We start from the raw sequence: 17,186 nt of genomic DNA on the forward strand, positions 1-17,186 counted from the left end.
CAAGGAATATAGATCGCAGGCGCGCGTTACAAACAAAATGGCGGCTTCCAAGTCCTCTTTCGTCTCTTTCCGGAAGTATTTTCGATTCTCGTTTGTCGTGGTCATTCTAATAGATTTTGTCATGTTTACAGTGCGTTTAGATGCTCTTGACAACGGTTTGGCTTTAACTCCGCCCAGTAAGTCATTTTATGTCCACGATCACACTCAGTTGGCTTTTGACAAGCTTTAGCGAGCCCCAATTGTCCCTAGTAACTCAAGCCCTTCATATTCCCATTCTCCAAATGTTCATAGACTAACTGGTACTTTTGAATTCTAACTTGCAGTGGGATGGATGGCTTGGGAGAGATTCCGTTGCAATATAGATTGTAAAAATGATCCAGATAATTGTATAAGGTGAGATTGAACAAGACTCATATTTTTTGTTAATTTTTGGAGTTAAGCTTAATAAAGAAAATTCTTAGTTAATTTTCCAGGTACTCTGTAGGCAGTGCTACCAAATCTCCCAGATAATCTGGGAGATATTTTAGACTTTGGACTGTATCTCTCAGTCTCCAGATTAGGGTATGAAACCTCCCGGATAATCGCGAAAGTTTGCTATTTCTTCAGTAGACTCCACTTTCCGACAATAAATTTCAACTATTTTGCGTTGTTGAGCTACTTTGATGTTAACATGAAACGTTTCCTCACCAACCCTGGTATGCCATTGTAATATAAGAAATAAGTGATTGGTGAGAAGTAAACCAATCAGGTCAAAAGTTACAATTTACCATAAATCTTCTAATAAGCCCCCCAGGAGACTTATTTATTTTAGGCCCATCTGGAGATGGGGTGGTTTATTTGAGAAAGGGGGGGGGGGGGGGCTTATTTAATTTAGAAAAGACAATAGTATCAGTTCTCCATAAAGAACTAGAATACAAAGAGGAAAAACTTGAGTAAGTTTGGAGGTCATGCAGCTGAGGATCAGAATCAAATCCCAACTTTCAGGTGGTAAATAAACCATCCCAGATCAGTCCACATGATGTTTTACAGTTGTTATTGATTAATACTGTCTATCATTTATTAGTGAAGAATAAATCAGGGGAGGGGAGGGGGGCGCTTAATAGAGGATTTACGGTAGGCATTTTGTGTCACCACATATTCGTGATGATCGGAGTCAACAAGTATTTTTTTTGCACAAAAGACGTCATGCGCCATGCATTGTGATGTCATCTATCATCCCTTCCCTATCAATTCTCAATATTTGAAGACATGGGGGAGTTGACAGCTCTGCTGTAGGTCACTTGTTTAGATCTCCTCTTTGAAGGAGAAATTTCAATATTAAATATTGAAAAATATCAAATTTTGATGTGCTGTTGCGCAGTTTGATCATTGTCAGTGTTTAGTTCAGAAATACAGTAAAGCAATCCTCCATTGTAACTTGATCGAGTGGTCATTAACATATTCTTGTAGCGCATTCTAATTGCAATAATGTGAATCAGGATATGAAGATGTCAAAATTTGGAGCCATTAAAGAGATCTTTGATTGGGACTAAAAATTTTTGTCACAAATACAGGAATGGAAAGGTTATTTTTGTGTTTTTGGGATAAAGTTTAGGCTTTGAAAATGGCATTGCATTGCCGGTGAAGCCCAGTTTATTGAGTGTTCTGTCATTGTTCTTTAGTGAAAAACTCTTCATGCAGATGGCGGATCGTATTGCTGAGGATGGCTTTAAAAATGCAGGTTATCAGTATGTTTGTATTGATGTAAGTATGCTTAGAAAATGCTTATGGTTGCTTCAATTCCATTGACCTGCTATAAACTCTTACTTAATAAATGAATTGCTATAAGGTGGGCATTGTCAAAACCTGCCTTGGACTGCAACAGATCAACCCCTGTAACCCTAATGCTAACCTTTTTTCATGTATTAAGTCCAGGTTCAATTTAGATTTTGTAGATGCCTTAGCCTGTTTCAGGAGGTCAGATGGTCGATCACAAACAAAAAATTGATAAGGGAAAAAAAGAATTTCACTCCCCACCACCTGAACCCCTGGAACAGGCTATTGATTCCTCTGAAAGGTACTTTAATCCAGAGTTGACCGGCAGCCCAGTGACTCAGTGCCAATTAAATTCACGTGCACGCACAGTATCAATACCACTTGAGAATAAACATCCTTTCTTGTGTTTTGGGTTCTGTAAAAAGACAAACATGAGCCCTTTGCAGCTAGCCATTCACCTGGTACAAAACTGCCATGCTGGAGAGCAAAAGTCACAATAAAAGGCATATATAATTTTAAATGGTAATTTCTTTTGTTTGTCTTGTCCCAGTGCGACTTTTGCTCTCCAGCATAGTGGTTTTGCAGCACGTGAATGGCTAGCTGCTAAGGGCCTAATGCATAGAGAATCAAACATTTTTAACTGGGCAACATGCAACAAACAGAATAGGATTTCAAGGAATTGAAATGATTTAAAAGGTAAACAAATTCAAACTCCATTGTGGTCCATGTTACATGCCCACACCTGATGCATATCTGTGCTTCCATATGGATTTACCACTGGATAACCTTAACCACTGGACAAAAGATCTGTTTAAAATCGGAACTGGGCCTTCAATGAGGCCAGATGGCCTTTGGGGCACTGGGCCACTGCAGGCCAAGGGCTGCATGTCTGTTTTTAGCAAAACCCACATGTTTAACACATGTTCAAGTATATGATGATGCTCTTTGTTAGCATTTTAAAAATTAATTTAATTTTGGATGGAGAAATGAGTCGCTAATCAGTTCATTTGTCCAATGTTATTCTTCAGGACTGCTGGTCTTCTCACAACAGAACTTTGACAGGGGATCTTCAACCAGATCCTGACAGGTTTCCACATGGAATTAAATACCTTGCTGATTATGTAAGTAGATTTTAAGTTCTTCCCAATCTTCTGAAAAAGACACTCAGCTCTCAGCTGGTAGATTTGAGACTTGACAGGACTAAAAAGAGTGAACAAGCCATGAACAGAGATTGGAAGAAACAGAAATGAGAAAATGCAGTCCCTCCTTTGCTACCTGCCTCCTGCCTCCTGTCCTCCTGTCACAAATTTTGCCAAAACTCATGATCAGTAACAGTAGAAACTGACACCAAATTGAGTGAAACATAAAAATAAGCACTCAAAACATTTAAAGAAGGTATCACTGACACAACAAAATAATACAAAAGTAAGCACAAATGAACAAACTTGAAGAAGGGTTTTTGAAAACTTGTTAGCTTTTAATAATTTTCAAAGTTCATTTTTGTTGTTTTTAACGTTTGATACAATGCTTGGGAAGTATATTTTTTAGACCTGCAGCTGTGATTTTGTCTTTTACAAGTAATTTCTCTGTTTACCTCAAGTTCCGCAGCACATAAGGAAATGTAATAATTGGCAATTAATCAAGAGGATAAACTAGACAGCCGTGACTCAGCCCCTTTAACCCTTTAAGTCGCGAGAGTGACCAACATCAATTTTCTCCTAACAAAATCAATACATAATATAATAATTATACATAATTATTAAAAGAAAAGTTTATGAGAATAAATATAATGATCACCCAAGGGAGATGCTTTGATCTTTGAACAAATTCTCTCAACTAACTCTGTAAGGAAATGTGTGGAGAATTTGTATGTGGATATTGGGACTTATAGGGTTAACATGCTTGCCTGTGAAACAATACTGAGGAAATTATACCAGTGTAGATAGATGAAGAACCACTAGGTAATGTGGATATCCCACTCAAAAGCTTTGTAGTGAATTACAATAGTTGTTATCTATTAGTTAGCAAATTGATAATAATAAATGATATTATTAGTTTTAGTTTTTTTGTAAGAAAAATAGTTTTAAAATCTTCATCACTTTATATTGTTTTGTCTGTCTTCTATTAGATCCATTCTAAAGGCCTCAAGTTTGGATTATACGCAGGTATAATCATATGGTTTTTGAAAATACATTGCAGTTTTTTATGAATGAAATGCATAAATACATCAATAATATTATTGTAACTTGATGTTGCTTCATTACTAATTTTGGCATTACCTTTTAACTCCTACGTAGACTATGGCACTCTAACCTGTGAGCGTTATCCAGGTAGTATAGAGTACATCCAACAGGATATGCAGGTATACAGGGACACCGTTTTCTAAACTCAATGCATGTCCTCTATATTATTTCAGTCTCCTAGAAACACCAGGGCCCAGTTGTTCAAACTGAAGGATAGCCCAATGGATAAATCGCTCTTTAGTGGATTAATATCAGTGATGCCAATACAAATTGTACTTATTATCCACTGGATAGCATTATCCACCTTTTGAACAATTGAGGCCAGCTGATTTAACCCTGCCATTGTTGTAACCTTTGCACTTAAGGTGGCTCGACTGGATTTTTTGGGGTTGATACCTCCCAACTTTGAGCATTAACTACGTCGGGATGAGTAAAGATATGGAAAAAAGGTTACCACAACTGTATTATATAAAGATGAAAATTTCTTATGATCTGGGTTTTATTGCAATCGGAGTCGCCATGGCAACGTAATGACGCCATTACGTTTTTCATTTTTCTTTGTGTTTCTCTGTTCCAGGAGTTTTTTGAAGAAATCGCTTTAGGGAGTATGTACCTGTTATAATTGCCTCCATTATGGCATAGTTTGAACAAATTCTATGAGAGCGTTTTTGAAATATTTTGAAATGTAGTTTTAAGAATAATAAAAACAGTGAAATAGCATGCTACCTACACAATTCGCTAATATTTTAAGAAAATGATAAGCTTTGGGAACGAGGCTTCATCTCATTGTAGTTTGATTTCATTGAAAACTGCATACGAAAAAAGAGGGGAATTGCTCTGGGCGATCGCGAGTAAGAAGAATTTTATTAACTTGCGTTTAGCTGCCTTTGATACAGTTTTTGGACGTAATTTGGTCCATGCCTAAAAATTTCGCCTTTTTCCAAAAACCGCTCGATAAATTTTTCTATAAATTCGACAATCCCGAGATCAATTGTCAAGAAATATTCCCTGCAAGTTTTAAGAACATTGAAAATAGGGAAGGCTTTTAAATAGGGCCTCAAATATAGCCATTTCCCCCCCCCCAGATTTTGTGTTTACAAGTGAGCGTCCTCATTATTCACAGGCATTGTTTTCAAGTTTCATATACACGTGCACATTTAGCAAAAAGATAGAATTTGCATCAAAAAGGACCCTCGGTTAAATCTCCGGGATATGCTAATTACCGGGTAAAGAGATTAATGATACATTATAACATCAGAGCAACTCTTTGTGAGAGTTTCTGTGATGTTATAACCCGAGTAAGATAATTAAGTATTTCATCCTACACGATGAGCCGTGACGTTCACCGTTTCGGCTCTCACTGCTATCTGTGACGACAAGCCAATTATTAGCTTATTCCGGATATTTCTTCGGAAAGTAATCAAGAGTTCTTTTTGATGCAAATTTATTTCTTTTGCTAGTTGTGCACGTGCATATGAAACTTGAAAACAATGCCAGTGAATAATGAGGATGCTAACTTGTAAACACAAAATCTGGGGGAAAATTGGTTATATTTGAGGCCCTATTTAAAAGCCTTCCCTATTTTCAATGTTCTTGAAACTTGCAAGGAATATTTCTTGACAATTGATCTCGGGATTGTCGAATTTATAGAAAAATTTATCGAGCGGTTTTTAGAAAAAGGCGAAATTTTTAGGCATGGACCAAATTACGTCCAAAAACTGTATCAAAAGCAGCTGAATGCAAGTTAATAAAATTCTTCTTACTCGCGATCGCCCAGAACAATTCCCCTCTTTTTTTGTATACGGTTTTCGATGGGATCAAACCACTATGAGATGAAGCCTCGTTCCCAAAGCTTATCATTTTCTTAAAATATTCGCGAATTGTGTGGCTAGCATGCTATTTCACTGTTTTTATTATTCTTAAAACTACATTTCAAAATATTTCGAAAACGCTCTCATAGAATTTGTTCAAACTATGCCAAAATGGAGGCAATTATAACAGGTACATACTCCCTAAAGCGATTTCTTCAAAAAACTCCTGGAACAGAGAAACACAAAGATAAATGAAAAACGTAATGGCGTCATTACGTTGCCATGGCGACTCCGATTGCAATAAAACCCAGATCATAAGAAATTTTCATCTTTATGTAATACAGTTATGGTAACCTTTTTTCCATATCTTTACTCATCCCGACGTAGTTAATGCTCAAAGTTGGGAGGTATCAACCCCAAAAAATCCAGTCGAGCCACCTTAAGTTTCCATTAGCCTGAGAAAACAACCCATTTTTCATGAAGCCACTGATTTCCCCACCAATTGACATCTGAGAAATTAACAAGTGCAGAAATTCTATACTGATGATACTTCACTACCCAGATCTGGGTAGCATTCTGATTAGTTGCAAATTCACATATGAATGTGATAATGAAATGTCATCAGTACAGGGTGTTCACTATAGGAGAGGAGATCAGAGAATTCTCTGTTAACTACACAAAATTCTCTGGCAAATGTTTGGTAGCCTATGACTGTTTATTATTCAAACACGGAGCCTCTTTCAACGTCACACCTTTCTCCTGCGACTAGAATTCTTAGTGAAAACCCTGCATTATAGAATTTCTGTGGTTGTTCCTCACATGTCATTTTGCGGGGAAAACAGTGGTTGAATCGCAAAATGTCGGCTGTTTTCTCATGCTACACTTCCATAAGTGCCCAAAACCCAGTCAGAGAAAAATTCAAAGTTTTAGTTTGTGAATTAATAAGGTACCAAATTATTGTATCAGTAATTTGGAAATTTTTCTAGAAAGGCATTCATTTGAATTGTACATGTGGCAGCTGTTGAAAGTATTATAATTTTTTCAATAAACAGATACTAACTATAACCACCTCCATGCAGGCTAAAGCGTACTGTGATTTATTGGTGACGAATGCTACATCAAAATTAAATTTCATACTGCTGAAGATTCTAGGTGGAATATTAATATTATTATTGTAGAAATGCATGGTTGAACATTATCATTTTTCTTTTCGTTAAAATAGAAACCTCACAATTTCTCATTTTGTCATCATGTGCAAAAGACATCACAGAGAAGGCGTACAGTTCACTAAAGTAAAAATGTTATAACATTGCTAATTATAATGAACTGTGTTGTCAGAATTTGTTAGTATTGGTGCAAGAGTTAAAGATGAGTTTTACTGGGGATTTATGGTCTCTTACTTTCATTTCTGCAGCTGTTTGCTGACTGGGGAGTAGATTACTTGAAGATGGATGGATGCTTTGCTGATCCACTCACTTTTGATGAAGGTTATCCAACTGTGACAAGAGCATTAAATGAGTCAGGAAGACACATAGTGTTCTCATGCAGCTGGCCTGCTTATCTAGTCTGGGGTGGAATAAAGGTACTTGGCCTTAATATTGGTATATGCTAGTTTAGTCTGGGGTAAGGATATAGAAATCAGAAAATAGTTTCCAAGAAAACTGATCAATAGGTTGAAGATCTTTGATCTTTGTTATTCTTCTCCATAAAACTGTGTTGTTGCAATGTCTTTTTAATCAATATGCATTTTTTTCCTTTTCATTTCAGCCCAACTACCCACTGATAGCAAAGCACTGCAATTTGTGGCGTAATTATAATGATATACAGGTGAGGAAATTTGTTTTTTCTCTATTTCAAAGTTAAAGAACAACAATTTGCTCCTAGAATTAAAGTTATCTACAGTCATGTTATACAATCAGCAAGGTAAACTGTTGGTTTCAGTGGCATTTATGGGTCAGGATTTGGAGCATTTATATATTTTTACATGAATTCATCATGATATCATTGCATACATTTTGGGCTCATTAGCCACGCATTTAACCATCGAAGGCATCATGGCACATACAAATTGAATCTAGTCATCAAAAGCTTTGGTTTAAAGAGCTGAGTAATCTGTTTAATTTTTTATTGCTTTTTGTAAGAAATATTTAAGAGGCCTTTAAGTGCCAAAAACTGCAGGTTGAATTTCAGGGAGGCGAAAACAGTGATGAGTTAAATCAGACCTGCTCTAATGTTTAATGGTTATGGCTATACGCTTTGTCAAATTTCGAGTTTCTAAAAAGGGTTATTCCGGATTAAAGTTAATAACAATGACTGTCTCAATATAACTATGCCCAAAGAATACTTTACAATATTTGTTCATGCATAGGGTTTCCAAATCTTATATCTGTTGTAATAATATAGCGTGTCCAACAGAAAAAGTTGCATAATTTTCTAATTTGACACTACAGAAATCCTCGTGCTCCTTGAAAAGCTGGGGTCAATTTAGGTCTCTGCGAAACTGCCCACCTACCCCTTCCCTAAGCTAGCATTAACACTTACTTCTCACTTAGGGCCGAAAATGATGGCTTAGGGGAGGAGAATGTAGGCATTTTCTCAGAAGCCTAAATTGATCCAAAGTTGTACAAGACTACGACTACGATTGCGATGGGTTTTACAGTGGGTTTTCGAATCCGTCCATCCTAGTTTAGTCATATGCCGTGTAACAAGCTTCCTGTTTATTGAAGGACTCTTGGTACAGTCTCATTAGAATCATTGATTGGTATGGTGATCATCAGGATGAAATGATCCCTGTTGCCGGACCAGGACACTGGAATGACCCAGACCAGGTACACTGATTAGGAAAGCAGAGCTATCGACTGCAAAACAGCCCGTATTTTTGCCAAGGTTAAGAACGCATGTGCAAACTGTCAAAGGGAAAGGTCTGAATTGAGGGTGAAAATGGAGTTTACCGGTCGTTTCGATACAAAGTCCTTTCGATACAAGTTTACTTGGTCGAGTTGTAAATAGTTCCAGGTACTTGACTTGAGTTCGTCTCGAAACGACTAGTATCGAAACGACCGGTTTCCAAAACGGAGAGTGAGACTGAGGAGAGACGCAAAAAATTTATTTTTTCCTCTCTCTCTCTCTCTCTCGCCACAAACGCAAAAAAAACACACACACACAAGAAAAAACCCCGACTGTTTTGCAATCTAAGCTAAAAAACTCAGACAAGATTACGATCAGTTGACGGCGTGGCGACGTACTAGCAGAAAGCTTTGCCCTCCCTATGACATAGTCGAAAATGGTAAACGCTGTTTTGAGATTTGGTCCAAAATCATCTGATTTTCAGAGCTTTGTGAGCTGGTTGTGGGGTTCAGACTCAGGAAGTGCCAAGTGACCTAATTATAAAATAACCGAGTTTCTACTGGATGTTATGTCACAACCATTTCTGGCTAAGAAAGTCAGCATCTGCCTGGACTAAACCTAGAAGTGGCCATATATGTTATAAAAAAATTATATTCTGGAGCGTAGCGTCCATTTACGCACATAGGCCCGTGCGTTCATGTACCGGCTGAAATATGAATTTTTTTTGATTTTCTGGAAAAGCATTTTTTTATCATTAAATCGGGATGACTAATACACTTTTTGCACCATATTGGTGTCTTTGCGTTAGTATTTCCTTTATCTTTTGTATATTCCATAATTCTGATTGCTTCACTGGCTTTTTTCCCGTAAAAACTGTACCTTACCGACAACACTAGAGATGGCTAAAATAAATAACTAACTACTGCGTTTTTCTGCGTATTAATTTGCTGAAAATGGCATTTCCGGCACCCTAAAAATAAGAATTTTCCCCCCAGACCCCCCGAGGATGGGCCGCTTTCGGTCCTACAACTTTTCTCAGGGTTGGCGAGGGAGGGTAGTGGTATACCAGTATACCCGAAAAAAATTCGCCAAAATATCCAAAATTCATCCAAATATACCCAAAATTATACCCAGGTATACTTTATACCTGAAATTCAAAGAAAGTGATATACCGAATACCCGTATTTAAGCTGCAATATACCGTATACCCGATTTAAAAAGCCCCTGTATACCGTATACCCAAAAACCCCGGCCGACCCTGTTTTCTCTCCCCGCGCGTACACCTTCAAAATCTCACGCTACGCCCCTGATATTACCATGATATTACCTCTGAAAGTCAGATGTTCCTTTTGAATGGAAGATCCTCGGTTGAACAGTGTTTAACGGATAAAATGCTCAGAGCAATTGTCAACTCTTCGGTGAAATGATTTGTTTCATTGTATTAATCTTGTAGCTTCTGATTGGAGATTTCAGTCTTAGCTATGAGCAATCCAAGACACAGTTTGCAATCTGGGCGATTGTCGCCGCAGTAAGTAAAGATTTTTGTTCGTTTGCTTGTTTGTTATTTTTAACTCTTTTTTACCAAGAGGACTCAAGGTAAAAAATAAAACAACATTCACGGGAATTCCCAAATTTCATTTGGTAAAAAACTGAAATTGAATACAGTCGAACCTCCATTTGCGACCACCTCTCTTAAGCGATCACCAATCCAAAACACCAAAACTTCTCCAGTTTAAGCCTTACAGTTGGAACCTCTCGTAAACTACCACCTCCTGTAAGCGACCGCGACCACTATTTGGAGCTGACGGTTTAATGCTTTTCTATTGTTTTTAACCTCTTGAAGCGACCACTTAACGAGTTTTCTGATCTCTTATGGTCTCTGTGTGAGAGAATATACAAAGAACTTTAGTAACAGCATGGAACTGCATAAATCCTAACTTGGAAATTGCATGAAATAAATTCTCCTCCTTAAAGTAGATGTGTCCGAACTTCTACTCGGAAGAAACCCCCTGTGGTTCGATTCTCGGAAGCGACCACCTCCCGTCGCTTACTACTGCCAAAGAGGTCTTATATGGATGCGCACACGACAGAATGTCATTCCCGTGGCCGGTTACCAGTACTTTGGACCCAAACCTGCCGGGAGACATGCTCTATACAGTAAACACCCGCTAATAAGAACCTGTGGTTTAAGAACCTGCTGGTAGAAATTTGGCACTTAAATACCCAAAAATAGACGAACCTGCTTAGCCAAGCAAAATAAGCAAGTTCGTATTTTCGTGGGTTACATGTAAATTAAGATAAACACTTTAACCAAGGAGTTTGACTTCGAGATTGCCAATTGATGTTACAAGAAGATACATGCACCAAACCGTAATTACAAATAGAAGTATTACTGTAATTCCTATGACGAAAAAAGGTTAAGGGTTGTCTTCATGGACCTTGCGTAAATGAGGTTTGCAATGTACAGTTTTGAAAAAGTGCTGTTTATTTAAGGACCAAACTAAAGTTTCTATTTTTTTCTGGAGTCAACAACTATAGGTGCGGTTACACGGGACACTTTTACCGTGGTAAATGACCCTTGTCCCGTAGCCTGAGTATCAGGTGTTTCTGGGGAAAAGGGTAAAAATGGAAGCGAAAAAGCCCCTTTGGAAGACCTGATACTCAGGCTACTTGTCCCGCGGTAAATTGGCGTGGTGCGTGTGACCGGACTTTCCCGAGATAAATTTGCCATGGAAAATATCCATGGTTACGTCAAAAAGACAAAAGAAACCGCCCATGACATTTAACGTGGTAAATAGCTAGGGTTTTTCGATACCCAAGGCAAGAGAGCCAATCAGGTTTCTTTCTTTGACAATGACATGAAACCGCCAAAAACTTTCTTTTTTTAAACGGGTTTCTTTCGCGCTGTTGAAAGAAATTAAAGATCGATTGAACTCGTTTGTTGGGCTAAATTTAGAAACGATATTTCCCAAAAAAATATGTTCTATTCCTGGCTTGTAATCGAACAATGGGATGCAGCTGAACTGTAAAATGGAATCTAAGGTCAAGATTTAGAAAAATGCCACGTACCTTCGCTAAATTATCAGGACTAACATACCAGTTGAAATTTCAGCTAAACTCTTCATAAATTCTCAACATAACATGAAATATTGCCATCATCGACGGCGATTATTACCGCAATAGCACGAATGAGGCCGTACAAACGGCTAAATTAACTTGGGAATTAACGCATGTGTAACCACGTCATGTTACCACTGTAAACTAGACCCACGTTAAAATTTACCACGGCTTCGTTAACGTAGGAAATGCCTTTTGCCGTGGTGTGTGTAACCGCACCTTATATCTCCTTCATAGAAATTAGGAACCTAATTAAGATTCTACTTAGCCTAAACTGCTAAAAACTACCCCAAAATGAAAGAAACTTTTTTGCCAGACCCTAAAAAATGTGATTTCTTATTAGCGGCTATTTACCGTTTTCTTAACAGTGTTTAACATATGACTAGTAGTAGAAGTTAGTCAAGTAGTGTTAGGTTACATGTTCGTTTTTTATGAACAGTATTAAAATACTGTTTATTTGTTGATAGCCCCTGATGATGTCAAATGATCTGCGCAACATTGCTCCATGGGCTAGAGACATTTTACTCAACAGGTAAGTTTCATCTTTACTTTGTAGTACCGTGAAAAGGTCAAAATCTCCTCCGTTTTATTTTGTACCTTCAAACACTCTGCTAGTGGACGTTTTAACTAGTTTCGTTACAGACGCAGACTCTTCTCAAACATGTGCTCACCTCGACGATCTTTTTTCTTTTAAATGCCAACTTCTTATTAATTCTTGGAATAGTGCATTTAGTTTACCGAATCATTCTGATTTTATATCAGGGAGATCATAGAAGTTAATCAAGACAAGCTTGGAAAAATGGGACGCAGAGTGTCACAAGTAAGTGAAAGTCTTCAAAATGTAGTGAGTAATAAACGCCAAACTCGCGGTTCTGAGGGTCTGGCTGTCCACAGTGATGGAAATTGTCTGTACGTCGGATTCTGAATTTTCAGCATTCCGTTGGGGACGGATTAAAAGAACGTACCTCCCGCGAAAAATATCGCCGAGAAGGGCACGAACAGTCTTGCTGCTCTTGTGTGGATACCATGGTTAAAACCCGTTTGGATTTTTTGGATTTATCACGGCTTTATTTGACGAGATTCTATTTTTTACCTTGAATCGGAATTCGTATTTTTAGAGGTGCAACCGAGGTTCCCGCGTTTACAGCAAACCCAAACGGCATCAAGTACCACGTGATCATGATTTTCCCGCCAGGTATTACATTTCTGGCTTTGATCGGAAGTATTCTTTAACATCAACCAAATGGGTGGGCGCCCCACCCATTTTTTGAGGGAAAAGCCCTGGGGACAAGGTTGTTTTAATATCAGAGCCAATTATGTCATTTATAAGAGGAAAAATAAGACGCCTCCTGAATAAGATGCAAAGTGTCCCGTATAACGGCACATTTCGTTTAAAATAAGACGCGACTTAGCTGAAACCGTCTTATACAAGACCACCCCAACACCTATTCTTAGATAAGGCTGACTCGTCTTAGCTAAGTCGTGTCCCTTTTTTCAGACGTTTTGTGCCGTAATTTATTCAGGACAGTTTGCGTCTTAATTAGGACGCGTCTTATTTTTCCTCGTATAAATGGTGCTATTCTCAGTGTCATGACTGAAACTGGAATCGAAGATGGTTTGAGGAAATTGGACACTAATCTCCGTTTGGAAAATTCCAGTCAGGAAAACAGTACTACCATTTCAGACTTTCCGTTGCTCCTGGAAATTTGCCAACGGAAAAGTCGAGTCCTTTTTGTTGATGGTGAACTACCCCTTTAGAATAAGGTTACACTTGCCAGTTCGTGCGCTGGTCTTACCTCGCCCTACGGAAGGAATTTCGTATTAAATCGCTTCCCTGGTTTTACATGTATATGCGATGTGATTGGCTGAGAGAACTTTTGCTACTTTTTCAACCAATCAGCGATTAATGAAGCTATGAACCAAACGTTACATTCTTAAAAGTGTTGTCCCGTTCGTGACGCGGGTTTCATGCATTTGCTTCCACCTTTTATTAGTTTATTGGCAAGATTTTACTGTGTTGTAATTGACTTATTCTCAGCATTTACTTTAACTGAAAATATGTAAACCGGACGCTTATTCTAAACACTCATGTGCGTGTTTTACTTCTCCAAAGATCGAACTCAAAGTGCGCTTTGATGAAGAACAGAGAAACCCTGTCTTCTGTTTCAGCAGCACACACAGTTTTTATTAACACTACAAACCTTTCAATCTTATTGTCAATTATTCCCCATGGCAATGATATTATCTTATCGCATGTGAAAACTTGCTGTCTTAGGCGAAACTCAATATTTCAAAGGGTGTGTGGCAAGAATAAGTTATTTATTTATTTATTTTTTGTTTGTTTGTTTGTTTTTTTGCAGAGTTTCAGACAGTACACAGAAGTGTGGAGTCGGCCATTGTATGACGGATCAGTGGCAGTGGTTTTGTTTAGTCGAAGACATGATCAGCCATATGTAATCGAGGCTTTCTTTGATGAGGTACCGCTAAGATAATTTATTTACTAGAAAACAAAGGAAATAATTTAAAGGCAAACAATTGAAAATTCAATACTTACTTACTAAACAATTGAAAGTTCAATACTTAGTAAAAATCCAGAGAGAGACAATCGTAAGAGAACAGGCTCCAACTTGGTGAAGGCCCCCAAGTAATATAGCCACATCAATTCCTGGTTACAATTGTCAAATCGAACATGTACGAGCACTTTCAGAAAAATTTTTTAAGGTTTGCCTAGGACCTCGTCGTTTCCCAAGGTCTTCTATATGAACGCCGCTGTTACAGTGATATGGGCATCCCCGTGTTTTGGGCATCCCTAGCCTGCCTGGCAGGCGTTTGAAAGGGAAGGGAAAAGGAAGTTTTAGGCGCGAGAGAAACGCGAGGGGCGCGCGAGGATGGAGGGAAAGCCCCTATTCTCTCGCGCCCAAAACCCCTTCTCCCTTCCTTTTCAAACGCTTGCAAGGCAGGCCTGGGCATCCCCATTCCCTAGTGACGTTGGCATCCCCTTCTCATATTACCTTAGCGATTTGGGTTAGCGTTAGGGTTACAGGGGATACCCAAAACGCGGGGATGCCCATATCACTGTGACACTGCCTCTTTCAGTGGTCCGTCTAGAGAAACTGGGAACTATGTTTGTATCGTGATGTTTGCTGTTGTTTTATCATTGCTTGTCTGTCTGTTTGTTTGTTTATTTATTTATTTATTTATTTATTATTCATATATTCGTTTTGGTAGGTTGGGTTATCTACATCACTGGCAAAGGCGCGAGATCTCTTTGAACACAAAAACCTTGGCACGTTTAAGAAAAGCTTCAAGGCAAAAGTTAACCCGAGTGGGGTGGTCATGGTCAAATTATCTCCCATACAAGATGAATTGTGATTTGCGTAAAATTTTATCGATCAACGACAACTGCTTTATTTATTTCAAAATGTTTGTTACAAAATAGATTTAAATACAACCTGCAAGTAGCTAAGGCTCTTCGAGGCGAGTTGTGTAAAAATAAATTAATAAATGAATAAAAAATAATTAGGTAGATTTGTGAAATAAAATGTTAAGAAACAAAGTGTTTGAAGAAAAAGGAAGATTAATCAGGTAAGACAATAGAGCACAATTAATTACACGACAAAGGGTAAAATTAAGTATGTCTTAATCTATAATTCCTATAGTTTTACTAATTTCAAAGCGACAAGATCAGTGTGTTGTCTCCACCTTCGGTTTTTTTCTATCAAAACAGCTAGGTGTTTAACATACTTTTCCTTCTAAAAGAAACTGAGATTGCTTGTCATTGTCAAATACCCAAATTTTAGGTTGATAGGAAAGTATCCTTTAATGGGGACGAAATATGACATAATTGGCTTTCTTAATATTCAAGGTTAGCCTATTTGCAGTAAGCCATTCACAAAGTTTTTTTAATTCTGCTAAACAGTCTTCTCTAATGATTTAAAGTAAACTAGTATCGTCAGCAAAAAGGTAAAACTTCAATTTATCCGAGCAGTTACCAATATCATTAATGTAAAGTAAGACAACCAGGGGACCAAACACTGAGCCTTGCGGGACTCCGCAAGGAGGTTTACTGTATTAGAAATAATGACCCAACTTAAGTTGTCTGTGCAAGAGATTGTAGGTAGGAACCAACTGTTGTTTACACCTCTTATAACATAGTGTTCCAGCTTATTTAAAAGTATATTACGGTTCACCGTGACAAAAGGTTTTTAAGATCAGTAAAAATGCCACATGAGATTAATTTGTTATTCATGTTATTTTGGATGGTACTAATAATATCCAAAGTTGCATGATGTGTTGCATGTCCGCGATTAAAACCGTACTCGGGCAATGTGCAGAGACCCTCTATTTTCTCTTCAAAGTCCGTCGAGCGCGGGTGATAAAATATAAACCGCAGGGGATTTATTGACCGTCAGCGCACTATTTTCAAGGTAATTTTCGCTTATTCAATCGAACTGAGTGTAAACAATTTTTCGTAAATTACGGTGATTCATAACATTTCTAAACAATTTGAACAGCGCGCGCGTATAGGCAAAAATCTTTGCTCGTTGGCACTTAGCGATAGCTATAACTAGTATAAAAGTATAAAACGTCAATCCAAAATTGCGTCAAAAGACAGGGTGCCCAGCATATGATTTTTTTGAAAACACTAACATCTCCCACTCGCCCAAGAGCAAAACCGATGGTCAGAGTGCTGTTTGCACGTAAAATATGTTTTTACAGGAGCCTATTCTCTTTTCTGAAAGTAGCTCCCGATCAATACTGTAATAAAATTTAATTATTTGTTGCAGAATGCTTGATTTTTTTTGTAGAAAATCATGTCTCGTTTTTGGGCGGGGCCACCTGTAGTGTTTAAGCAGTGTGTTACAGAGTCCCATGATTTCTTTAGATTGCGGAGAACTTAAAACTAGCCGTTTTTGAATGGCACTAGTTCGGACGTCTTGTATCCGAATATTTGGCTAAAACCACCGTTTGAAATAGTATGAACTGTCGGCCGTTTCCACGGCTCCGAGTTGCCCCAACCTCGTTTCCAGGGCTTTTTCCCTTAGGAGATGGGAGGGGTGGTGTTACTGAGATACAGTGATATGGGCATCCCCTCCTTTTGGGCATCTCCATTCCCAAACCCCTTTCCGGTTTGGGTTAGGGTTACAGGGGATGCCCATATCATGACTGGGGTTTTGGGAATGCCCAAAACGCAACTATACCCTTATCACTGTAACATCGCCCCTCCCATTGTCCAAGGGAAAAAGCTCTGGGAACGAGGTTGGAGTAACCCGTGCGATATGGGGTGGAGCAACCTCGTTCCCAGGGTTCTCTCTTACCCACTAGCCCTGGGAACGAGGTTGGGAGTAACTCTCTACGTTTTTAGCTTTCTTCATATCAAATTATTTTCGTCAGCGGTTTTTATATGGGCCAA

At 38.3% G+C, this 17,186-nt stretch overlaps 1 protein-coding gene across 1 annotated transcript; it reads left to right on the forward strand.

The window, feature by feature from the left end:
- Nucleotides 1–32: 32 nt before the first annotated feature.
- On the forward strand, nucleotides 33–16,552 carry LOC140937543 (alpha-N-acetylgalactosaminidase-like). Its single transcript, XM_073387103.1, has 14 exons — nucleotides 33–176; nucleotides 324–393; nucleotides 1,662–1,743; nucleotides 2,784–2,876; nucleotides 3,884–3,920; nucleotides 4,053–4,117; nucleotides 7,224–7,391; nucleotides 7,577–7,636; nucleotides 8,536–8,637; nucleotides 10,110–10,184; nucleotides 12,241–12,305; nucleotides 12,536–12,593; nucleotides 14,134–14,250; nucleotides 15,002–16,552. Exons 1-14 carry the CDS (start codon nucleotides 38–40, stop codon nucleotides 15,143–15,145), a joined length of 1,275 nt encoding a protein of 424 aa, XP_073243204.1. The 5' UTR covers nucleotides 33–37; the 3' UTR covers nucleotides 15,146–16,552.
- The last annotated feature ends 634 nt before the right edge of the window (nucleotides 16,553–17,186 follow it).

This window comes from Porites lutea, chromosome 5, assembly GCF_958299795.1.
Source record: "Porites lutea chromosome 5, jaPorLute2.1, whole genome shotgun sequence".
Classification (NCBI taxonomy): Eukaryota; Metazoa; Cnidaria; class Anthozoa; order Scleractinia; family Poritidae; genus Porites; species Porites lutea.